General features: G+C 37.6%; 2 protein-coding genes across 4 annotated transcripts in view; one reads left to right on the top strand and one right to left on the bottom strand.

The window, feature by feature from the left end:
* Positions 1 to 24,007, bottom strand: part of arsj (arylsulfatase family, member J) — a 28,819-nt gene extending 4,812 nt beyond the window's left edge. The window contains exon 1 of one of the 3 annotated variants that reach the window (XM_087261962.1): positions 23,296 to 24,007. Coding sequence is in view for 1 of the 3 variants with exons in the window: in XM_087261960.1 (XP_087118086.1) it covers positions 8,285 to 8,613 (329 nt within the window). In the remaining 2 variants the exon portion in view is untranslated. Of the gene's footprint in view, positions 1 to 963; positions 1,100 to 8,284; positions 9,028 to 23,295 lie in introns of those variants that run through there. The other 2 variants (XM_087261960.1, XM_087261961.1) reach the window with 2 other exon arrangements.
* The window catches only part of LOC147843209 (uncharacterized), a 527,423-nt gene that overhangs the window by 231,777 nt on the left and 267,897 nt on the right, over positions 1 to 27,749 (top strand). The gene's annotated exons all lie outside the window — the stretch shown is intronic.

The following is a 27,749-nucleotide window of genomic DNA, read 5'->3' as shown; positions in this document are numbered from 1 at the left end:
TCCTTACAGATCGCTGGTAAACACACAGATTGCATAGAACTACAAATCCGTCATTACATGAACTACAAGATTCAGTCATGCACCCCACACAAACACCGGTTCCTGATCCCGTTTGATTACACTCCCACAGCTGAAGCTGCTCAAAGACTGATTAGTTTGTACTATTCATACAGCACAATAACACACAGTCTTTCTTTGCTCAGTCTTGTTATACTGCTAGTAAACATTATGACGATTTTAACTTGTCTTGCTTTGCCGTGTTTTTTATAATTATACATTTTTGCATTCACGCTTGTACTTAGTTATTTTAGCGAAAACCTCTGATACTGTTGTTTCCTGTTGGTTGTGCTCCTTTTTTACCAACCAAGTTTGTCAATGCCATTATAATGACACAGATCATTCTACCTATTCTGCTTTCCATCAGCCAGATTATGGAGAAATTAATCCATTAATGTCAAAGTGCTTAGTCATTATAATATGGACTGTAAAACAACTTTACTACGTGCCTGTATTACAAATATATCATCCTCCTAAATAAAACCCTAAACTAATATACTATAAAATCTATAAAAAGTGATTAAAGTGAAAATATGGATGAAGAGTCCAGCACTGAAGAAAGAGGTAATACAAATAGTAAAATACTTTTCTTTTCTACCAAAAATCACAAACTTAAGCTGTAACAGGATCGTTGTAAAGTATTCAATGTAACAATCAGAGCAAATAATGACCAAATGCATATCATAAGATTCTTAAAAGTCAGAATTAAGGCAGGAATAGGACTGTAAAACTGAATAGGACAAGCTCAAAACAAATTTGTCTCTGTGAAAAAAACAGCAGTTATGATCCACCTACCGCACAATACAGTTCCAACCACAGCTTCATTCTTGCGTAGCATAACCAAATCTGCAAATATAAAACCCCAGCATATACTGTAGCTGATGTAAAACTAAAAACTCCACTTACCACCATCTAAATGCCCCATAAGACATGGCCACAAAAGCCACCAGAAAATCCTAATCCTCAACCAACCTCAGCTGGAAGCCTTGCTGACCCATGTTCTTCTGCTTGCTCCAACATCCCTCCCACATCTGCTTTCAATAAGAGGGACATACTCCTCTCTACAGCTAATCAAATTCAGACCACAGAGCTTTAAAACATGCTCCCTGGTTCCCACTACACTCATTACACCCTCTTTCTCTTTTCAGTAACCAGTACACAGCATTAGACACTGACATACTCATGATATGATGTCTTCTTTATATCTAGTACTTATATTTAACAGTTCTATCTGGTTCTCGAATTTGATTAGTTGCCAACTGTGAATTATTCTACTAGAATCACTGTTAAGATTGCAGACATGGGTTTGTTTATTGACCTTATTCAACATGTATGAACGGGAGCAGCCATTGGACATCTTTTTGGCTCGAGGTTTCCGGTCTCATTCACTTCCATTGATTTCTTGATTTCTAAAAACAGCTTGTTATGCTGATTGATGTGCATTAAAGAATAATGTCAATGAGGATATTACTACAATTTGAAAATGTGTTTTGGTGATTTTGGAGATGGAACTTCTGATGGGCATTTATTCAGAATAGTGGTTTATTGTGAAATGTAATTTGTATTTGTGGTATAAGGTTAGATTTAGTAGAAATCTTCAGCTATTTGCTCAACTTACAACAATTAGTTTAGCCTAAATTGAAAATTAAAATACAGTTGAAGTCAATTATTATTATTAATAAATATTTATAAATATTAAATATGTATTATATATAATATATAAATATCAAATATTTACCATATATTTACCAGCTTAAAGGGGCTAATAATTTTGAACTTAAAATGGATTTAGAAAGATTTTTATTAGTATTTTATTTAGTATTATTAGACAAACTGTGAAAATGTCCTTGCTCTGTTAAACATCATTTGGGAAGTATATAAAAAATATATATATATATTCAATGGGGGCTAATAATTCTGACTTCAACTGCATATATATATATATATTATTAGCCCCCATTGAATATTTCTGTTTTATATATAAATTCTGACTTTAACTGTATGTTAGATACTTCATTCTAAAGGGAAAATTATCGCATTTATATTTACTTAATCTTGTTTTATTCCACAAATATATTCAATGTTCTGTGATCTTCTGTGCTACAAATTAAGTACTGAGTTGTGGACAAATATTTCAGACTAGTTTAGTGATGCTGTGATCGCACAGTTGCAGATCGCTGAGAATTACACACGCAACTTCCACCGTGTACCGCACACACACACCGGCTTCTGATTCTGACTTATTACACACACAGCATGAAGATCATTCTGTACTGATTTCTTGGACTGTAAACTCAGCACACACACATACATTAGGCCTGATTCTTGTTTTTTCACACACATTATAAAGTGTTTTCCTTTGTTTAGGCTTCCCATGTTTTGACTGTTTGATTCTGTCACCTAGCCTGAGCATTTGTCTATGTATTTTGACAACTTTTATTGGATACACATTACACATACACATTACCTACAATTGCCTGCATCACTTTTCTTTAAATAAACTTCACATAAAACCTCATCTCCATTGTCCAGCGCCATCTGTTACAAGTGAATTGGGTCAACTGAAAAAATTTACATTTTCATCCAAACAAGGTCTTGATATTCAACAACTTTTTTCAGACTTTTTAAAAAAAAAAAGACTTTGGCCATTCATTCATTCATTCATTCATTCATTCATTCATTCATTCATTCATTCATTCATTCATTCATTTATTTTCTTTTCTGCTTAGTCCCTTTATTAACCTTGGGTCGCCACAGCGGAATGAACCACCAACTTATCCAGCACATGTTTTAAACAGCGATTGCCCTTCCAGCTGCAACCCATCACTGGGAAACATCGATACACACACATTCACACACATACACTACGAATAATTTTAGCTTACCCAATTCACCTATATCACGTCTTTGGACTTGTAGGGGAAACCAGAGCATCCGAAGGAAAACATGCAAACTCCCCAAAGAAATGCCAACTGATCCAGCCGAGGCTCGAACTAGTGACCTTCTTACTGTGAGGCGACAGCACTATCTACTGCACCACCACGTCGCCCCTTAGGCCATTCCTTTAGACACATTTCCAAAGTGAAATGTTTTAAAAGCAACTCAAAAAAATACAAAAAAAAAAAGTGTGATATCAGTTGCTTGCTATAAGTCTGGCATACTTGAGTACTTGACAACCAAAACAGCAATAGTAGACAACAAGACTGTGTTTGTGCTATTTGAGATTCTGAGCCACAATGATTCTTTGCATTCACCTCTGTGTAAAAGAATGTATATGTGTGCAGGCACGTACTGTAGTAATGACATCATCTACAGACTACTGGCCTGGCATGCATAATATTGCATATTTTGTTGCTTTTGAAGATCCATGTGAGCAGAGATCATTTAAACAACATCTGTACATGAAATGTTAAAAAAAAAAAAAAACATGGGTTAGGTTTGGGTTGGAATCAACTTTCCAATTTAGCACAAAGTTGTCAAGTCACCATATTCTATCTACCTAATTTTTTTAATTATCTCATCATCCTGCTATTACTGTAAATGTAAAAATGTTACTTTATAAACTGTAAAAAAAAACAATGTATATATATATATATATATATATATATATATATATATATATATATATATATATATATATATATATATATATATATGCAGTATATATATGCAGAATATTTGCAGACTCGATAAGTTTTCACGTATTTATATGAGCAATATCACATGAGCAGCAGTGCGATATGACTGTATAATGGCCAAGTGTCTTAGTGTCCCACCAGTGACGATATGCAGTCATATCGCACTGCTACGAGTGTGATACTGCACTTATACAACTGTTCAACGCCATAATCGTCTAAATAACCTTTTGTATGAGGAACTACTTTCTTCTGCTGTTTATTCACATCTGCAGCTGACATCAGAACAGCAGAAACTGTTGCTACTTTACAAATGTCACTTTAGAGCTAGTATTTGAATGATTCTCTAACGTAATGTCTGAAGTGATGACAAAACAGGTGATTTTGCTCACAGTTCAAGATTATAAGGCTGGATTTTCCAGTTTTTCTGTTGCAATCTGGATATCAAAATAATTATCCCCAAAAAAGGCAAAGCAAGGCAAACACCACCAGATTACTGTTGTGTTTGCGATTAGGACAAATGCTAAACATATGCGGGCATTTCTTCTTTCCTTCTGTTTATAGAACTAGTCTGCAGTGACGACAACGGGAGACTCATTAGAAACAGATGGCCAAACAGGGTTATGCAAGTGGCCAACACAAAATACGTATATTCCTAATATGTGAGTTCTATCTCACACTCAACACACTACAATGTCTATGGTTTAAATACAGCACTACAACATACAAAAAAGGGAGATCGACTTAGAAAGTCACTTACCAGTTTTATAATGATTTGATCAGCTGTAGTTTGAAATTACGCTGGGTTTTTCCTCCTCTAGGGGCTTATTATGCAGTCTCTGTCACCACCTTGTGGATGGTGTTGTATCTCCGAAATTATAAATATTCAAGATAGCCACTATCCTTAAAAATAAACTGCATAGTTGCAATCTAAACAACTACATTCTCAACTAAAAATGCTACAAAAGTACATTATGCTGTCCAACAGCTGCAATATTTGTCAAACTTCTGCTGTCACTCCATGTTGGAGTAATACAGAAGGGTGAGGAGGCTGTGTCTTCTGGGATTGCAGAATATCACACTGATTTCAGCTTGCTTTCAGATTCGAGAATCAGACAGAACTGTTGTATAAAACTTAAGTTAACATTTCTAAGTTATACAAGCCGTTTAAAATAGGCAAGTGAAATTTAAGTCAAGACGACAAAAATAAGGTTAATTTGACTCAACTTTAATTTAAACTTTAAGTCAGCCTTTTACTTTTTGTAGTGTCACAAAATTCATTCATTAATTTTTCTTTGGCTTAGTCCCTTTATTCATCAGGGGCTGTTACAGCGGATTGAACCGCCATCTTATCTAGCATATGTTTTACACAGCGAATGCCTTTTCAGCTAAAACCCAGTACTGGGAAACATCCATTCACACTCATTCACAAACCCATACACTACGGCTGTAACGACAGGGAGTGACACTAACAACAGAAGTTAAGATCCACATGCAGGTTTATTCAAAGCCAGGCAAGCGATGGTCAATTCAGGTGCAAACAGATATATGCAGACAATCCACAATCGAAGACGAATAACAGGCAAAAGGTCAAAAGGCAGGCGGCAGACAAGGAAAAAAGGATAAGCTAGGCTAATAATCAAAAACACGGCAAAGGCAGACAAAGAAACCACGTTGTAATGTCAATGTGACAGATAACAAGACTCGGAAAAGTGAAGGGGTGAATGTGTGGCTTAAATAGTGTGCGTTAATCAGTCTCTGAAAGTCCTCAGGTGGTGCGAGTGCAATCAGCCTAAATGAGGAAGCAGGTGTGTGGGTGAAGAGCATGTATGAAGTTGAAGTCCATTTACAAACACATTTGTAGTTCTGTGAATGAGAATGTTTTCCAGCGACCTCTGGTAGTTAGAGATCACTGGTGAATGTGACAACGGCCAATTTAGTTTATTCAATTCAGCTATAGCACATGTGTTTGGACTGTGGGGGAAATCGAAGCACCCAGAGGAAACCCACGCTAACACAGAAAGAACATGCAAACTCCACACAGAAATTCCAACTGACCCAGCCTGGACTAGAACCAGTAAACTTCTTGCTGTGAAGCAACAGTGCTAACCACTGAGCCACCGTACCACCCATGCTATAACATTCATTCATTTTCTTTTTGGCTTAGTCCCTTTATTAATATGGGGTCGCCACAGCAGAATGAACCGGCAGCTTATCCAGCATATGTTTTACACAGTGGATGCCCACCATAACATTTGTTTTCATATTTTTTATGCTTACTAAAATAAATTAACCATGCTTCAACCATGTTTTTTTGAAGCCATATGAGATTTGACTTGACGTTATTTTAAGTCAGCTTAAAGTGAAGTAGATTTAAAATAAGTTAACTTAAAACTAAGGCAGAATTAAATGTAATTAATTAACAGGGTTTTTTTATTTAACTTTTTACAGTTCAAGCTAGTAAGCTGAATCTGTTGTGTTGAATAAAGTACAAAGATAAGAATCCTAAGGGCGCAGTCCTATTTACTATAATGTGGTGATGATAGATGGCAGTTTGATGAAGACCAGAATGTAATTATAGCTTATCTCATTTGCTTTGCTTGGCAGTTTTTTGGCTATAGTTGGACTGTTTCTTATACAGGGTGGTGGTCAGAAAATGGGAATTTTGACTCGTAACAAAATGTACGCTTTGGCAATTGTGTCACCTGTTTATAAGCAATCCGAGCAAGCATTTTTTCCTTTTAAAAGATGTCTAATAGATGTCTAATAGGCGTCTAAACATAGCCAAAATTAGACAGAAATGAATGACTACACATATAAAGTCTGTCTAATCTGTCTATTTGACCACTAGTCTAGTTTTGGGCTATTCTTTGATGTCTATTAGACATCAATTAAACACAAAACTGTTTGCTTTGATTTTAATTTCAATGTTACAAAATGCTTCACACAATCTTAAATTTACAAAATCTATAAAGCCAGAACATCTAACAGACTTGAAGGATTATGAGAAGTTCGTCTCTTTTATCAGATGGTAGTGATTACCTTAAAAGGGTAAACTCTAAGCTTGTTTATACGGGCAGATGTGATGTTTTTAGACTTCTGATCTAAAGGGATCGGATTCAGGCACCCATCAGAGAACCATAAAGCTTTCCAACAAAACCGTGACCACTGCCTATTCCTCTCACATTCAGCATTTAGACTGCTGTCTCATTATTAGGAAATGGCGTAGCAGAGGCCAAGATAAACATCTCAGCCTTTTTGTCTGTAATGTAATCGTTTTAGCGAAGAGAGCTTTAGAGATTAAACAATCCACAGGCTGAAAATTATGAAACTGTTAATTCATAAAAGAAGCATTAAAACCTTTAGTCCATTTCTTAAGATAAAAAATGTCAACATGTATCAAAGAGCTTAATGCTAAAGTGAAAAGGGTGGAATGTTGTCTTTAGCTCTCTGATAAATGCAAATAAAGTCATTTAGACTTAGAGTTGTCCCTGATTGCGTAAGAGTTCTTCCTAATTCTTCTCCATGGCATAAAATCATCAATCAAAAGCACTGTACTTCTCAGTTTACACTGTTAGTTACACCAGTTAATTTGTCATTTTACACTGAGAATAGAAAAGTCTGAAAGCCAGGATTACAATAAACAGGTCACTTTTACATTTAGTCATTTAACAGACGCTATATCCAAAGCGCCTAACAAATCATGTACCACCATAGGAACTCTACAGAGCTGTTTGATATGTCTAATGGTTTCTGACTGTTCTGAACATCCTTTGAAGTGATCTACCATATATCACCCCAAAACCTCTTTACAGGCAAGAAACCATTCTGTTTAGCACGTTCATTGTAAATGAATGTGGGGAGGGGTTGATTCATTCATTGCTTCCAAAGCAAATTACCAAAAGAGATTCCTAGCAACCTTCCTGTTTTCTGAGGCGTGGACCAGATGTTTCATGACTATGGGAATGGTGGTGTCAAGCATTCAACACTATTGTGGGTGGAGAACATGCAAGCTCACACACATACACATACACATGCATGCACACACACACACACACACACACACTAAAAAATAATCCAGAAAACTAGCTAACTTGTACAATAAACTATTCTGCCTCAATAGTATGAGTATAATTGTAAAACTATTGAACTATTGAAAAATTAGTAAACAGATTTTTGTATGTATTTATATGAAAAAATAAGTTGTTATAGCATACTGCCTATGAAGTAATGTATACCTAATAGGCATTAATTTAAAGCCGCAATAAATGCACATGCAACATTTCAGTGCCATGATTTAATCACATAACATTTATTATAAAGACAAATAAGCTCACAAATAACATTTCTGCAAAGTAAATTTTCTAATTTGTATAGGCTAGTTTGTTCAAAGTAACGACGAAATCCAGGCTTATCCATTTGTTGATTTTTTTTTTAAATCTTTTACGGTTTTTCTAACAATGTAATGCACTTTTCTAATTTAAACTTACTGATGTTTAAAAACAAAGTAGTAAAAACAAACAAAAATATTTTTAAAAGTGTACTAACATTTTGGAAGCAATAGATTTGTAATGTCATCATTAATGTCCCACCTGCCGGTCATCAGCTGGCTCCTGGACGGGCTACACAGAGGCTGCACATAGTAATTCTCCAGCTTGACTCCTGCTGCAGCGAGCCTGTCCAGCGTTGGGGTCTTAATTTCGGACCCATGATACCCTACGTCTCGAAATCCTTGGTCATCAACCATGATAAAGATGATGTGAGGCTGCGAGTTCGGCTTGTCCATGTTGTTCACAAGATTCGACTGGAAACCGCTCTTCCACGTTCCGTATGTTGAGCTGACAATGCAGCTAAAAGTAGTCAAAAGCGTTAAAAGAAAGGTACTTTTTTCCATTTGTCCGTGCGTTGACAGTGACCCCATCCACTATAATTTCCCCAATAAGTAAGATTTGCGAAGTTGTAGGCAAACTGAAAATACCAGGTCCCACTATTTTACTCGTGTCACAGCGCAAAATAACACCGCTGCATGTCATGTTATAGGATGGGATACTGGGGAAACAGACGCGCTTGGAAATTAGGTTCGCAATTTGTTCTACCCTGTCATCACTAACATTGTTAAAGTATTGTAGCCTTTGTACGGACTTGAATGCTGCTGCGCCGTGACCATCTATTTCTGTTCAATATTGTTCGCATATAACATTTTAAAGGAACAAAGCAATCATTTTACCAAGCAAATAAAAGCGAATTTTATAGTCTAGTTAGAGCAACATTTTCTAAGAAAGTCGTTTTGTCGATGTCGATACCTCCGCCTCCACAGACAGCGCGTCCCTGTCTCATCTTTCGCAAAAGTTTACTCTTCAGTTCCATACAGAGATGTCCAAGTCGCGAATGAATCGTTTTGAATTGAATCTTTCTAATGATTCAGTTGAACAACTGGATATGTCTACTGACTTTTATTTTTTAAATGTATATTTAAGCCTACCATTATAAGTAAAATAATCTACAGCTTTATAAAAAGCAGTGTGATTTGATATTTTAAAAGGAACAAAACGTATTTAAGTTTTGAAACACGTTTAAGTGTTGAATTTCAGATGCAGCAAAATCAGTAAATCGCTTAAAAGAACCGGTTCACTAAAATGAATGGGACTTCCCAGGACAGCTTTATGGAGAAACACACAAGATCTGGGTTCGTGGTTTAGTTACACCTATAAGACTATGTAATGCTGTTCTTTTTATACAAAATAGGAAACACCTAATGCCTACAGAGAAGCTGTTTAAATACATAATTGTTATGTAGCCTAGTCCAAGTATTGCTTCCTTACCGACTGCCTGGTTAAAATCACGTAGACTGCTTCCCAAAAGTTGAAAAATATATACCGGCCACTTTATTAGGTACACTTGTCCAATTGCTTGTTAACGCAAATTTCTATTCTGCCAGTCACATGGCAGGAACGCAATGAATTTAGGCATGTAGACATGGTTTCTAGATGACCTGCTGCAGTTCAAACCGAGCATCAGAATGGGGAAGAAAGGTGATTTAAGTTACTTTAAATGTGCTGTGGTTGTCGGTGCCAGCTGGGCTGGTGTGGGTATTTCAGAAACTGCTGATCTACTTTTTTTAGAGGGATTTTAGAGGCTACAATTCGCACAGGCTCACCAAAATTGGACAATAGAAGATTGGAAAAATGTTGCCTGGTCTGGTCTGGGTCTGCTGTGACATTTGAATTGTGTCAACAACATGAAAGCTTATCCATCCTGCTTTGTACCAACAGTCCAGGCTGATGGTGGTGGTTTAATGGAGTGGAGAATATTTTCTTGGCAATTGAGCATAGTGTCAATGCCAAAGCCTAGTATTGTTGCTGACCATGTCCATCGCTTTAAGACCACAGTGTACCCATCTTCGAATGGCTACTTCATAGAAGGATAATGCGCCATGTCATAAAGCGTGAATTATCTCAGACTGGTTTCTTGAATATGACAATGAGTTCAGTGTACTCATATGGCCTTCACAGTCACCAAATCTCAATCCAATAGAGCACCTTTGGGATGTGGTGGAATGGGAAATTCGCATCATGGTTGTGCAGCCAACAAATCTGCAGCAACTGCGTGATGCTATCATGTCATATTCAGACCAAAATCTCTAAGGAATGTTTCCAGTACCTATAATATTAGTTTAGTCATATTCATTAACAAAGAGATATCTGGATGCAGACCTGGTGAAGTGCAATTTGGGCTGCATCTAATGCTTTTTAATGGGCTCACCTAACCCCACCCCTAACCCTACCCCTCACTGTGACGTCACTAGCTCCATCTGAGTGCATTGTGTCTGACATTGCATCGCTGAGTGATGCAATCTCAGCTTGCATCATAAAGGCTGTATCCATATTATTGGGTACTTTAGAAACTGAACTGGTGTGAAACCCAAAATCATTAAGGATTGCTTTCTGTTTTTTTATGATTTTATTGTTTAGTTAAATTCATATTCCCCTTGATGTTTAAGTTATATGTATTACATTTGCTGAAATTCATGATTCCAGTCAGTCTGAGCTGTACCTTTGTGTTGCATTATGTTTGCAGTTCTATTGCATTAATAAAAAATCTTTTCCTTTTGTCAAGTACAGTCAGATGTTATGATAATGTATAATTTTCCAAACTCTCTTTATTTCCATGTCAGAACAATGAATAGATTTTCCCATCGCGTTGCTCATAAAAACTAATACATCCTGAGGAAGGAATCTACAGTGTTTTGCCTTGGCCTGATTTAAAAGAAAAAGAGGCATCTCAAAGGACTTTTTGTACTAAACCACATCTCCATGCAGTAAAATACGATACAGTACTGAGTGTGCCATACTTTCACACATAGAATTTAGGCACTTCAGAATATATTTTCTTAGTCAAAAAAGTCTGATATTCAATATTCAATAACCCTTTTTATTATAGCGCCTTATTTAAAAGGCGTAAGTATTCTGATAGTACTCCATGAGGATAACAGGTATATTTAAAAGAGAGATTTTTGTACATATTGTCTTGATATTAGCAGTAGTAATTCACTTTACACTCAGTGCTCAAAGTCCAGTTGTGCTCACTTTTTTTTTCTCTTTTAAAAGAGCTGATTGGTTTTCTGAATTCTGTAATGCTCAGAAAAGTCCCCTGCAGCCAGAGCCAGCCTGCAAGATGGGGAACTGAGCCATGGAAATCATGCTGAGTGCTAAATTTTGGCATGTTTGCAGTGTTAACACATTCACTTAATTCAGAAACAATGCAGAAACCATATGCAATTCAAAGGTGTATCAGGGGCAGCAATTAATTCTCTCTAAGTGTACTTCTTAGTTGATCATAGTAAGCACTGCAATTATCCTGTACCACAGAAAAAACACAGAAAATCCACACTTTTAGAAAGATACAGAAGCTGTCATTGTCACTTCAAAAGTGCCCTTAATGGTACATGAAAGGTACATTTATTTGTAATATGTACCTCTGAGGTACCAATATAGACACTGGTTACATTTTTTTGAAAAGGTATTGCCCTATTGATGGCTCCTTTATTTCTGTGGAGGTTCTGCAAATATTCTAAAGTACGTAAATTCATTTTTTTAGCAAATGTTTACATAACAAAGTTCTCAGCGACAAGTGCTGTATGAAGCACAATAGCTTTCTGTTGGTCAGTGTGGCAAATTCACCGGTAACACTTCATTTTGATGGTCCATTTGAGTTTTAGTAGACTGTCTGTTAATATCTGTTGATACTGTTCCTTCAACAGACATTTAACTGACTATAAGAAACTTTGCAAGTACATGTTAATTTACACTAACCCTAACCCCAACCTAACAGACTACTTAAAATCTAATAAGAATTAGTTGGCATAGATGCAATGCATTCTTTCACAAATTTACTAAGGCCTAAGTCAAATCTTCATCTTAGAATTATAAGGTTCTGTCTGGCATTTTTGTCTAAACTGAATTATTGACATATTCTTATTAAATGACAAAAAAAAAAAGGTTTCAAATCTACAAAGTCCAACTCTAGATTGACTCTATAAAGTTCAAGGACAAATCAGGATCAGCTTTCTTTATCATTTCACCACTCTGCTCAGTTGACAGTGGTAAAGAAACGCAAAACCAGAATCGACTAAATAATGTTGTGCTATACAAAATTGAGAAGAAACCTCCCTGTCTGAGTATTTCATAGACAATCTTGTCAAGAACAGCAGTCTAAATTCAAAAGCAGTCTAAATTCCACATAATTTTGTTTCCTGTTTGTGTTATTTTGATATAGTTTTGTTTCTTCATTTCATAAATATGACCATATTAATTTTAAAAAATTGCTACATCTGCACTGGACAAAATATTTAGCACAGCTTTGTATGCTTATGTAGCGCCACCTAGGTGTATTAAGTTTAAGATAGCGCTCCAGGTTCAATACACTAAACGCCAACAAATATGTTGAAGTAGGCCCCTCTGATATATTTCAATGACGTAATGTAAATAAGTCAGATGAGAATACAAATATTTGCTGTGTTTTAATAAATTACTAGAAATAAACTCTTTGAACAATAAAACTCTTAGATAAATCAGAAAATATAAATAATTTAATTAGAATAGAAATGTAAACATTGGGAAAAACCCCAGATGCAAAACAAAATACAAAATATAGAACTTATGCACAGCTAAAAGACAGCAAAATGACCCAAAGTCAAACCCAGCAATTTACAGTACAATGAAGAATATCAGTTAAACCAATATAGAAAAATACCACCTTTCTACACTCCAACAATCAAACCTACAAATCAACAAGTGACCAAGAGTGACTGAATATGTTTCTCTTTGAAAGTGGCCACAATTGTGTCACTAAAGCCACTTTTCCACTATCGTGCTGAATCGTTCTTTAAACAGAACTGTTCCATTCCGTGCCAAACCGGGCCAGACAGCACGGATACGGTTTCATTTTCCACGGTCGTGCTGCGACAAAGCTCTTTAAAACATTACACAAAACGCATCAGTAGTTGCCTTGGTAACACAATGTAAACGGCTCCCTTTGTTCAATTAAAGTTAAATAAGAGCCGAAACTATTTATTTATTTTTTCATAAAAGCAAAAGCAACCATGTGACTAAACACTGTTATGCCGCTCTATCATATAGGGGTGCTAAATATAGGTACATGTGCACCCTTATTTATTCATATCTTGCGCAGCTCTGGCTAAATTTTATTTGGAGGGAAAATTACCAAAATGTAACGTGATGATTGAAAATAATTGTAGGGGAAATAAATAATATTTAAAATCTCTGAACATAACAGAAAAATAAACAATGATAAGACAACAATAATAATGCATTTGCATTATAGTGGCAGAAATATAATTTTGGACAGGCCTTGTCAAAGGTGAGCGGGCACTTTCACTAATAAAAACACAGCACATAAATTATTTCATTTTTAACAATTAATTAAATTACACTGCATTTTTATATCAAAAGTTGATAATGATATAAAATATACTACATTTTGATGGTAAAATGAAACCAATTAAGCGATGGCTGTTACTTGTTTTACTATTCAAACATTAAATAACGAATGCAGCAAGTGAAATAAAAAACGAATATGAAAATATATCGCAGGATTTAAAGCATATAAAGCACTTTTATATTTAGCAAAATGATGCTCTATTATCTTTTTATTTTGATCATTTTATTTTTATTATTATAATTATTTTTGTGTTCATAATTAACTAACAAGCTGTAGGCGAATTATTGCTAGACGTTTTAGAAAATATTTGCGTAGCTATATAAAAGATCACTAAGAACAAAAAAAACACAGAAACATGTTACATGCCTCATAAATGTCATATAACTTATGTATAATTGAATCATATAATGGCCTATAGCTGAAATGATGAAAATTGCTCATTTTATTTTTATAAAACATTTGTCAAAACGTATTGATATTTTTTGAGTAAAAGCAATACTGACATTTAAGAATCCATATTTATTTAATTCATTCATTCTTTTGACTTGTTTATTAGTGCATATGCTATAATATAAATCATACAACAGTACCTTGGACAGTTACAGTGCCGCTCCGTAAAGCTTTCAAGCAAAGTCTTTTGGACGGCCGACATTACAACACGAACACGCCGTCCTTCAGGTGGTCTCGCCGGTATTAACAAGCTGTCCTGGCTTTGAATTAAAAAGTGCAATTATTTCCTCGTTGTTAAAAGAGTCTGCAAGTTCGTGTTCCATGGATGTAGTGATGTTGTTGTGGAATTTGGACATCGACGATGCAAATCGTGACTTTATTCGCTTTATTCGATGCGCAGCAGGAGAAAAAAGTCAGCAGCGCAAGTCGCTGGCATGTCTCTCCCGGATCAGAGCGAGTTTTGTGCTGTGTAATACAGCGCTGTGTGCAATAAACTCACATTCAGCAGGCGAAGTAGGTCTGTATTCAAGTCAATAAAATAATAACTTTAATGAATAAAATATCTTCGTAAGAATGTGATGAGTTATTCACTTCTCTGCCAGAGACTGCTCTATGGTTTTAAAACCCTTTTCAAACTGTATCGTTTAGACCTGGATCATTATTTTATATTAAATGTACTGTAGTTTATTGAGGATGTCTGATGACTAGCGCGCTTCTGCTGAGCCAGCTGTGGTAGCTTAGCAACCGAGTCGCGACGTCAACACACAGAATCTGTCAGCACAGTTCAGCACGGTTGTCTAACCGTGCCGAGAATTCCGGGCCAAGAACGGTTTGTAATCGTGCCGCGCCGTTCCAGGCTCAGTGGAGAAACAACCGTAACCGTACCGAAGTGTTCTTAGAACGGTTTGGCACGATAGTGGAAAAGCAGCTTAAATTACACACTGAATTAAACCTATATAAACTATTAGTATAAATCTATACTGTAAAACACACAGCAGTATTTTATGCTCACTGCATCTCCATAAACAACTCAATACTCTGTGGGCCCACACACTCACACATTCATACACCCCCGTTGCAGGCCTGTATCGCTGCTAGTGTACGTTGTGGCCGGGAAAATGAAAATGGCCTCTTCACTCTCCTGAGCACAAATAAAATTAAACAAGATACCTCAGATGAAGATGACCTTGATCCAGATGACAGCAAACCAGATGCCAGCGATCCAGATGACAGCGATCCAGTTGACAGCGATCCAGATGCCAGCGATCCAGTTGACAGCGATCCAGTTGACAGCGATCCAGATGACAGCGATCCAGTTGACAGCGATCCAGATGACAGCAATCCAAATGACAGCGATCCAGATGACAGCAATATATGACAGTTCTCCAAACTGACAACACTTGTGAACAACGGGCCAACGAGCCGCGATCGATCGGCGAACTTCTGCCGCGGGTCTTTCAAATCCTCACTTTCACTTTTCCTCCCCAGCTGATGAGAGGCAAATCTCACGTAGTATTTTCACTTTATTTGTGGTGCTATTTGATCCTCTTTGACTCTTTCATCCTTGTTTCATACTAATCTAACAGTCTCTTTTTTTCTCCTCCTTATTTTCAGTTTAACCGTCTCTCTCTCAGTTCAGCATTAGTCCTCCGTAACTGTCAGTTGACAATCTAGGCATTTAAAAAATGCTCACTCACTCTGAACTGACTAATAACTGACACTGGAAACTTATATGATGAAAACACACCGCGAACTTAAAACAAACACAAAACAAACTCAAAGTAATCAAAAACATGTTGTTCACACGCAATATCTATTACTATCTCTTGTTTTTTATTCTCCGTGAATGTTACGCAATCATAACAGCCGCGACGCGAGTCTCCCCTTCAGTTTCCAAAACTGCCGGCTGTGTCTCCTCTCTCCCTTCTCTCTTCCCAACAGCCAATCACATTTCACACTCCACACCAGAGGGCGGGACTACACGCATATAAACCAATCATGTAGGAACACCTACCAAACTTGTTAACCCCATGTATTTCAGTGAAGGTTGATCAAACTTGCTATCTTATCATATTCTCAGAGATAGACGCTCATATATTACACATCAACATTAGGATGTATATTCACAAATGAATGCAAAACACATTTTAGATTTAATTCTGTTCTAGAACCAATATGAATAAATAAATAAATAAATAAATAGATAGACAATAAATAAATAAATAACCTTAAGATTACTTTAAAACTTAACTTGTAGAACTTCATTCTACTGGGTTACATGCTCCCGCTTCTAAACATCTCATGTCCTCATGAGATTACCTCATTAAACTTCAATAGTGATCTCAGGCTCAGCACAATTGCTTACTTGAACACAATGAGTACACCGTGCCATAGGGTGGCACCACACTGTATTACAAAACTTTGGTGAACTATCCCCACCTTGTACTTTTACAACCATTCCTCTGTGAACTAAGGTTAAAGACTTGTTAGTGGGTCTCCCCAGACAATCATAGCTCAATCGGTCTATAGGTCTTGTGTTTCTCTTAGGTCGCACATGAACATGCTCTACTACCTCTCTAGTAGTATTGGCTGTTCCAGGATCTCCCCCTTCTAGAGCAGGATCTTCAAGCTCCTCAGGAGTCTGCTCCAATACTGCTTCGTGGCCCTGGTCAGTGACTGATGTGTCATCCATCTCTGCAGCGGGTGTTTCCAATTCATCCTTATTGTAAACTGCTCCCTCATTTATTGAAGATTCCTCCTGTGTTACATACTTTTGAGTTTCATCGACCCTATTCGGGTAGTAATACCACAAGTCATCCTCTTCACTGTCTGAGTCATTTCTCAATCCACTTCCTGTCATGTTCTGATTTATTTCCTTTAATCCTCTTCCATATTTTCTCCCCACAGATTCTGTCCTGATCTCTGTTGGAGCAGCTGTATTTTGAATTTTTCCTGAATCAGACAATCTCACATCATCCCCAACAGGTAAGAGATGGTCTCTGTGAAGAGTCCTCACACTTCCCATTCCAGATTCAGGTTTTAAACGATATACAGGTAAGTTATTCAGCTTTTCAACTATCAGGTAAGGAACAGAATTCCACTTGTCACCAAGTTTGTTCTTTCCAGTCATACCCAGATTTCTTGTCAGCACACGATCTCCTACAGCCAGTGTCTGATGTTTTATGTGCTTGTCATACAATCGTTTGTTTCTCTTTTGACTTTTCTGTGCAGTTTCAGTTGCCAACTGATATGCTTGTTGTAACTCTGACTTCATTCTTTCTACATATTGTCGATGGCTACCAGCTCCTTTTCCATCAGGTGAAGTTCCAAAACACCCATCCACTGGCAGACGAGCCTCTCTTCCAAATAGAAGATAGTACGGGGAATATCCAGTTGCATCATTCTTAGTACAGTTGTAAGCGTGCACTAATCGGTTGATGTGCTGACTCCATCTGTGTTTCTCTGTAGGATTCAGAGTACCGAGCATGGACAGCAGTGTTCGGTTGAATCTTTCTGGCTGAGGATCTCCTTGTGGATGATAGGGTGACGTTCTGGATTTTCTTATACCAAGCATGTTAAGCATTTCTTTTATGAGACCACTCTCAAAGTCTCTTCCCTGATCTGAGTGGATTCGGGTGGGTAAGCCATAGTGAACAAAAAATTTGTCGCACAGTACTTTGGCCACAGTTAGTGCTTTCTGATCTTTGGTTACAAATGCTTGTGCGTAGCGAGTGAAGTGGTCGGTTACAACCAGAACATTGCTTAGACCTCTGGAGTCAGGCTCAATAGATAAAAAGTCAATACATACTAAGTCAAATGGCCCATTGCTGGTTAGGTGGTTCAGTGGGGCAGCCTTCTTAGGTACTGTTTTTCTTGTTACACATCGCCCACAATTCTTAACATACTGCTCCACATAGCGAGACATTCGGGGCCAATAGAATCGATCTCTCAGTAGTTCAGTTGTTCTCTCTACCCCCAAATGACCAGAGTCATCATGCAAGGAGCGCAGTACATGGGACCAATACCTTGAGGGTAAGACAAGCTGTATATTTTCCTTTCTGCAGGAACTGTTGGTAACTCTGTACAGAAGTTTATTCTCAATTTTCAACTTGGGTCCCTGCCGCCGTAACAGAGCAATTGAATCATCTGAACTCCTAGTATCAGTAAGTATTTGTCCAGACTCCAATTCTCGCTTCACTATACCAATTACAGGATCTTCATCTTGAGCCTTACTTAACTCCTCATGGCTCAACTGTTCCATAGGACTGAAACTCAATGAAGTGGGACAAGCAAATGCTTCTGGGATACTGTGAGGAGAGACACATAGATGATCCACTAGCCTGGAGGATGACTCATCACTTTCATTAATTCTTGCCAGCTGGCAAATAGCTTTTACTCCTGACTTTGAAATTTCCTTCCATTCTGTTGAGATAGCTGATTCAAAGGGGTAGCGTGACAATACATCAGCGTCCGTGTTGTGACTCCCAGGCTTGTATTGTAAGCTAAAGTTGTATGTGGCTAAAGCAGCTAACCATCGGTGACCTGTTGCACTCAACTTGGCGCTGGACAGCACATAGGTAAGTGGATTGTTGTCTGTTTTCACCACAAACTGAGCACCATAAAGATAATCATGGAACTTGTCCACAACTGCCCATTTAAGCGCCAAGAACTCAAGCTGATGAATGGGGTAACGCTGCTCAGATGCACTCAGCTTTCGGCTTGCATAGGCTACTGGCCTAAGTCCACCAGGATGCTCCTGATTCAAAACAGCTCCCAGACCATTAAGGCTAGCATCCACATGAAGAACATAGGATTTGTTAGGGTCGGCGAAAGCAAGTACTGGGGCATGTGTGAGACAATAAATGATCTTGTGAAATGCTGCTGTACAGTTATCATCCCAACGCTCTCCAAAAGGCTCAGACGTTTTGTGATATTTTCTGACATCTGCTGTCTTTTTGTTTTGGCCAGATGTTGGTGGGTACCCTTTAGTGAGTTCTGTTAATGGCCTTACAATGGCTGAGTAGTCTTTTATGAATCGTCGGTAAAATCCACAGAAACCAAGAAAGGATCTCAGTGATTTCAGATCAGTGGGCATTTTCCAGCGGGTTACTGCCTCAACTTTAGCTGGGTCTGGTGATACTCCAGCAGCTGACACAATGTGCCCCACATAACGTACTTGGGACTGACAAAACTGGCATTTATCAATTGAAACTTTGAGGCCACACTCTCTGAGTCGATCTAAAACTTTTAATAGTCTCTCTTCATGTTCTTCAAGAGTGCGCCCAAACACAATGATATCATCCAGATAGACTATTACTTGAAGGAGATGCATGTCACCAACAGCTTTTTCCATTAGCCGTTGAAATGTGGCTGGAGCTCCAGTAATCCCTTGAGGCATACGTTCAAACTGGAAAAATCCTAAAGGACAGATAAATGCTGTCTTTTCTTTGTCCTCCTCAGCCATAGCTATTTGATAATATCCACTGCGAAGATCTAGCACAGAAAACCACTTACTGCCAGCCAAACAGTCCAGAGCATCATCAATCCTGGGAGTAGTGCACTAATCGGGGATGGTGCGAGCATTTAGAGTTCTGTAGTCAATGCACATCCTAACTGCTCCACTCTTTTTCCTTGCAATTACAATGGGCGATGCATACTGGCTTCTTGATTCTGTAATTATTCCAGCCTCTAAAAGTTCTTTGATATGGCGTCGCACATCCTCGATGTCTGCAGGAGCGATGCGTCTGGAGCGCTCTCTGAAAGGTTTGGTGTCTGTCAGTCTAATGTTATGTTCAACTCCTTGGGCTAATCCCACATCCCACTCATTGGTAGAAAAGACATCACTTCTGACTGCCAACTTCTGACGGAGTCGCATTTCCCATAACTCAGGAATGGATGACTCTTCAAATTTAAACAGGCTTGGGTCAATTACTTGAGAGCTTTTTTCCCCAGAACCAACAGTAAGTGTGTCAGTAAGGTACACATTGGCCATTATTGTACCCGATGGAATTGAAATGTCCTTTGAGGTTTCATTATGGACTAACACTTGCACACTGTTATCTTGAATGGTGGAAAAGGGAAGCACAAATGGAGTTATGAATGTACCAGCTGGAAGATTGTCCTCTTCAGGTGAGTCTACCACAAAAATTTCTTTTCTCAAGGGTTTTTCAGTCTCTATTTTACAGACAGCCAGTACTTCTCCTCTAGATGGAACTACACACTTTTCAGGTCCCATCCACCGTACTTTCCCCTCAGGCTGGTCGATTAAGGTATTTTTACATGTCTGCTGATTGAGATGGATTTCAGGAAGGTTAGTATGAATTCTTAAAGCTTGTGCAGTGCTGGATGATTTTACATCATGACTGAGAGTAGCAAGGCGCTGGAAGAAACTGGCGTTTGTTCCAATAATGACTGGTAACTGGGAGGGCCCTTGAGGTTCAGGACATACGAGAGCCAAGATGGACAGCGGCTCCTTTACTCCACTGACTGAGAACGGGAAAGTGACATCCACTACTATATATCCCTTATAAGGATAACTGGACGAACTGAGGCCCCATATGGATAATCCAGTCAAGGGGTGAATCGGTACATAATTTAAATTCTTAGAGTACCAACTCTCAAACACTATTGTCACTTGTGATCCACTGTCTAACAGGGCTTGACATAAATGTCCATTAATTGTCACTTCTACTGTTGATGCTGGTCCAACTAGGCCTTTTGGAATACTGCTGGCTTTGTTTATGTCTGTCTGACTCTTTTTAGAGAAACAAACTTGGTTCTGGGTTTTTCTGCTTTCATTAGCCTCGGACTTAAAACTCTTAGCTTGCCGCAAAGAACGAATTAGCTTCTGGATTACTTGGTCTGAATTTTGTGGGGCTTGACATTTTGTCGCAATATGACCGTCTTGTCCACATTTGTAACAGAAATAATCATCTTTTGTTCTGGTTGACTTTCGGCTAAATAATGATGAAGTGGACTGTGATGGTTTTGGCCGTTGTTCTGTAACCTCTAGTGAGCCCTGAGAAGGACTGACACTCATAACTGCCAACTGTTGTTGTAAGTACTGAACTTGTTTCTTTAACTCTTGAACTTCTACATCTTCTGTTTTTTCCATCTGGTTAGGTTTCTCTCTGGATTTAACCACCAAAGAAGAAGTAGAAACAGTTTTGGGCATGACTCCACATAAGTGTGCACGCAGCTCTTGAATCTCTCCTTTGAGTTCTTGAATGACAGATGTGCTTGTGGTTTCATCACAATACTGTATGGATTTGGCTTTAGCTGACATTCTGTGGCGAGAAGCTTCACTCTCTTCTACCTCACGTATTTCCTTCAGCAGACTCAGGAAAGAAGGTGGGCATGCTGTACGTTCTCGAAGCCTCAACTGTAGCAACATGAGATCAGAATTCACTTCCCCTCGAATGAGTTGTTCTACTCGCACTTTATCGGTCATTCTGAAAGACAGGCCATTTCTTTCCACCACTTTTTTTAGAGCTTTGTCAATTCTCCTCAGAAACTCTGATAATGCCTCCCCTGCATTTTGACGCATAAGTCGAAACTTAAAATACAGATCTTCACCAGACTCTGAAGATCCAAAGGAACTCTCTAATGCTTCCACATACTCTAAAGCACCTGCTTCTGGATTTGAGAAACGAACAGCTCTCACTATTTCCATTGCTGGTCCTTTAAGGCTTTCCATGATTCTGCGTCGTTTTTCTTTTTCAGTACAGTCACACTCAGTTATCATGAGCCTTGCTTGATCTATCCAGTTATCCATATTTTCCTCTCCAATTGGGGTTGGAACAATGGCTGAAAATGTCCGAAGTCGTCGGTATGCATTTCCATCACTTGTTGGCTTTATGGTCTTTTCCAGTACTTCACCCATTGCACGTATAATTGATTCAGGAGAACTATCACCAGCACTGTGGGGTGTAATTAAAGCTTTTACGTCACTGAAAGTTTTCCCTTCCTCCATCAGGAACTTTGTCAGCTTTTCAGAGAATCCTTCAGCATCTGTATTAGAGGCACTTTCACTTGGTTGAATCACGATAACTGACCAGGGCTCACTCTTTTCCCCCCTTGTCACTTCAGGAGGAATACGGGTGGAGTCAGTGGCTTGTCGGCACTCACATAGAACCATCATAGACTGGGCAGTAGGTCCTTCTCTTGTGTCCCTCACTCGAACCCTTCCCAGAGCTTTGACAGTTTCCATTACATCTTCAATCTCTGCCACTTCTGTGTAAACAGGTACATTTAACAGGATTAAAGCATGAGTAGAATCAATACTGGCTGCTTCACACCATTTTGTTAACTCTGCTTGAAGACTGGGGTCCTTTCTCAAAGCCATAGCGACAGTTTATGAACTTTTGAATAGAAGACAGTAGGTGCTTGGATTCAGATAATTTAACTTGTCTCTTCTTTCTTTATGAACTTATCATTGATGTATCAGAGGGAGATCCCGGACGAGCCCCCACTTTATGTAGCGCCACCTAGGTGTATTAAGTTTAAGATAGCGCTCCAGGTTCAATACACTAAACGCCTACAAATATGTTGAAGTAGGCCCCTCTGATATATTTCAATGACGTAATGTAAATAAGTCAGATGAGAATACAAATATTTCCTGTGTTTTAATAAATTACTATAAATAAACTCTTTGAACAATAAAACTCTTAGATAAATCAGAAAATATAAATAATTTAATTAGAATAGAAATGTAAACATTGGGAAAAACCCCAGATGCAAAACAAAATACAAAATATAGAACTTATGCACCGCTAAAAGACAGCAAAATGACCCAAAGTCAAACCCAGCAATTTACAGTACAATGAAGAATATCAATTAAACCAATATAGAAAAATACCACCTTTCTACACTCCAACAATCAAACCTACAAATCAACAAGTGACCAAGAGTGACTGAATATGTTTCTCTTTGAAAGTGGCCACAATTGTGTCACTAAATTACACACTGAATTAAACCTATATAAACTATTAGTATAAATCTATACTGTAAAACACACAGCAGTATTTTATGCTCACTGCATCTCCATAAACAACTCAATACTCTGTGGGCCCACACACTCACACATTCATACACCCCCGTTGCAGGCCTGTATCGCTGCTAGTGTACGTTGTGGCCGGGAAAATGAAAATGGCCTCTTCACTCTCCTGAGCACAAATAAAATTAAACAAGATACCTCAGATGAAGATGACCTTGATCCAGATGACAGCAAACCAGATGACAGCGATCCAGTTGACAGCGATCCAGATGCCAGCGATCCAGTTGACAGCGATCCAGTTGACAGCGATCCAGATGACAGCGATCCAGTTGACAGCGATCCAGATGACAGCAATCCAAATGACAGCGATCCAGATGACAGCAATATATGACAGTTCTCCAAACTGACAACACTTGTGAACAACGGGCCAACGAGCCGCGATCGATCGGCGAACTTCTGCCGCGGGTCTTTCAAATCCTCACTTTCACTTTTCCTCCCCAGCTGATGAGAGGCAAATCTCACATAGTATTCAGGTTATTTGTGGTGCTATTTGCTCCTCTTTGACTCTTTCATCCTTGTTTCATACTAATCTAACAGTCTCTTTTTTCTCCTCCTTATTTTCAGTTTAACCGTCTCTCTCTCAGTTCAGCATTAGTCCTCCGTAACTGTCAGTTGACAATCTAGGCATTTAAAAAATGCTCACTCACTCTAACTGACTAATAACTGACACTGGAAACTTATATGATGAAAACACACCGCGAACTTAAAACAAACACAAAACAAACTCAAAGTAATCAAAAACATGTTGTTCACACGCAATATCTATTACTATCTCTTGTTTTTTATTCTCCGTGAATGTTACGCAATCATAACAGCCGCGACGCGAGTCTCCCCTTCAGTTTCCAAAACTGCCGGCTGTGTCTCCTCTCTCCCTTCTCTCTTCCCAACAGCCAATCACATTTCACACTCCACACCAGAGGCCGGGACTACACGCATATAAACCAATCATGTAGGAACACCTACCAAACTTGTTAACCCCATGTATTTCAGTAAAGGTTGATCAAACTTGCTATCTTATCATATTCTCAGAGATAGACGCTCATATATTACACATCAACATTAGGATGTATATTCACAAATGAATGCAAAACACATTTTAGATTTAATTCTGTTCTAGAACCAATATGAATAAATAAATAAATAAATAGATAGATAGACAATAAATAAATAAATAACCTTAAGATTACTTTAAAACTTGTAGAACTTCCTTCTACTGGGTTACACTTAATTTGAACAAGACAAAATATTGATCCTAAAACATTAAATAAATGTTAAAAGCAAAAAAAAAAAAAAAAAAAAAAAAAATATATATATATATATATATATATATATATATATATATATATATATATATATATATATATATATATAATTTCTGAAACATCAACATATTGTTACAAAATAACAATATATATATATATATATATATATATATATATATATATATATATATATATATATATATATATATATATATATATATATATATATATATATATTTAATTATTATTAAATTAACAAGCAGACTAATTGTATTTCTTGAAAAGTGCTTCAATTAATTATGTGCCAGACAGAACCTTACAGTGCATCCGGAAAGTATTCATAGAGCTTTACTTTTTTCACAGTTTTTTATGTTACAGCCTTATTCCAAAATAGATTAAATTAATTTATTCCCTTAAAATTCTGCACACAATATCCCATAATGACAATGTGAAAAAAATATATTTTTTGAAATTGTTACAAATTTATTTTAAAAAAAATCTGAAAAATCACTTGTACAACAGTATTCACAGCTTTTGCCGTGAAGCTCTAAATTGATCTCAGGTACATTCTGTTTCCACTGATCATTCTTGAGATGTTTTAGCAGCTTTACTGGAGTTCACCTGTGGTAAATTCAGTTGATCGGACATGATTTGAAAAGTCTTTCACCTGTCTATATAAGGTCCCAGGGTTGACAGTGCATGTCAAAGCACAAACCAGGCATGAAGACAAAGGAATTGTCTGTTGACCTCTGAGACAGGATTGTCTTGAGGCACAAGGCTGGGGAAGATTACAGAAGAATTTCTTCTTTCAGCAGAACAATGACCCAAAGCACACCACCAAAATGGAGTGGCTTCTCAACAACTCGGTGAATGTCATTGAGTGGCCCAGACCTAAATCCTATTGAACATCTCTGAAGAGATCTGAAAATGTCTGTACACCATCACTTTCCATCCAACCTGATACAGCTTGAGAGGTACTGCAAAGAGGAATGGGCAAAAATTCCCAAAGACGAGTGTGCCAAGTTTGTGGCATTATATTCAAAAAGACTTGAGGCTGTAATTGCTGGCAAAGGTGCATCAACAAGGTATTGAGCAAAAGTTATAAATACTTATGTACATGTGATTTTTCAGGGTTTTTTTGTCAGTTCAAAATTATAGGGAATTGTTTGTATAATTTTGAGGAAATAAATTAATTTAGTCCTTTTTGGAGTAAGGCTGTAACATAAAAAACGTAGATAAAGTCAAGCGCTATGAATACTTCCCAGATGCACTGTATATTTTCAAGTGGGAAATTAGGTTTAGAAAGTTCTATCTGCATTTGCTTAGTTTTTTTTTACCCCAAATTTAAGAGAATTTAAGAGTACATTTAGGGTCTTTGTCATGATAATGTATGAAAAAATAAACAATATTTATTTACACACATATTGTTTGCCATATGGAATACAAAAACTTTGACGCTCAAAATGTCAAAATCATTTAAAATGCAGATAAAACCTTAAAATTCCAAGTCAATGAAATAAGTCACCTCTAAAAGTGATGATACACAGGGCAACATTCATACAAACGCTGCTGAGCAACTGTGGGCAATGATTTAATAAGACACAGAGCAACTAATTAGAGCAGGGCAGGGTAAACTCGGTCCTGGAGTGCCAGTGTCCAACAAAGATTAGCCCTGAGCCTAATCAAACACACCTGACTATATAGCTTTCTAGTGATCTTAAAGCCACTGATTAACATGTTCAGGTGTTTTTGATTAAAGTTAGAGCAAAACTCTTCAGGACACCAGCCCTCAAGAACAAGTATGCACTTCTCTGAAATACGGCGACTGGGTCCAGACTGGAAACGCAAGCTCGTGTGAAAAGTTTCACATGTCACTGCACAGCATAGTTCAAGCTTGGTGAACTCTGACCTGTGAAATCTCATCAAACAATTGCATGAGACCACTTGAAGATCAAAACATGACTTTTCTGTACAGAAATTAAGTATATGACGCAATCGCACACTTTTTCAACATCTAATCAACTTGTTTAAGCCCGCTTCATTTAACAGTGCCATACGACAGAATTTTGCAAGCACAAACTCTAATGTGACAAAGGAGACATATTGTGCAGTTCAGAGTCGGTTCCAGGAAGATGTATATCAGGTCAGGGCATGTATTTAATATGGGCAATACATCTCCCCCAACCAAATGTGCACCCTTTCCTGATACAGGATAGAATATATAAATGAACTAAGATGTATAGGCACACAAAAGTGTTCGCTGTAATACCTATGATTGGACTGAAGTTACATGGAATTTTTTGATAATGTTTTTGTTTAATTTTCTGGAAGGTCTTGACAATTGGTTTAAATGAAGGATGTGGAAGCTGTCAAATTTCATCTAAATTATCTGAATTTGTGAACTAAGATCTCTATTGAAATTGAAACAACATGAGGGTGAGTAATTATTAATAATAAATTCATTTTTGTGTGAACTAACCCTTTAAGTATCAAGATGTCTGGTTCAGGTGCCTCAAAATCAATGGTTTGCTCATCTAATAAGATCACCACTAAGCAGATCAATGCTTTACCTGTACTAGATTCTTTGACAGTCACTTTCTTAACACATGTGCTGTGTGTTCAACATGTCTGGGCACAACAGGCTCAAAAATAGCTTTTTGTTGTCATATTTTACTGAAGTTAGGCATGCAGTTTGTTGATGGAATGTTCCTGTTTTGATGAATGTGTGGTAACAGACGTGTGCCATTACACCTGCAAGACATAACAGCAAATAGCACTGTGTTTTAACCAGGTACCACTTTTTTGTGTTGCAAAGCACATGCAGATCCAGTCCACTCAAAACTTTCGTGTGATTTTAGATAACATTGTCAGCACTATAATGCTTTTTCTTCTTCCTTAATTAAAAACATTGTGACACATCAGGAAAAACTGATCTTTAACAAAGGCCTGTTTTGAACAATTTTAAAAATCTACAAATCCATAGTGCAATCTTTCCAGCAAAGAAGAACAAATAGACCAATAATTCAGGCACATCAGTTTACTCAAAACTGTACACCTAACAGACTTTTCACAACCTGTATTATTTCACAAAGGAGTACCTTCACATTCTCTGTAAGCAAGCCAAAGGCAAATGCAGCGAGGAAAGAAACCTCGGGGGGGAATATAGGGCTCAGCAGATGGAGCCCATCTTCTGGCTGCCCCATATGTAAACAAATGTCTATATGCCAAAACCAATCCGGCAACAGAAGATTTATACTGCAATAACAGTCAGTTGTTTTAAAATAAGATTATTAATGAATGATTTTACGTACACAGTTCTAGGCATGGCTC

The sequence above is a fragment of the Danio rerio genome, chromosome 7 (genome assembly GCF_052040795.2).
Source record: "Danio rerio strain M-AB ecotype USA chromosome 7, GRCz13ab, whole genome shotgun sequence".
In the NCBI taxonomy this organism is placed as follows: domain Eukaryota; kingdom Metazoa; phylum Chordata; class Actinopteri; order Cypriniformes; family Danionidae; genus Danio; species Danio rerio.
Note: the sequence above shows the minus strand (reverse complement) of the source record. Positions and strands in the feature narration are given on the sequence as shown.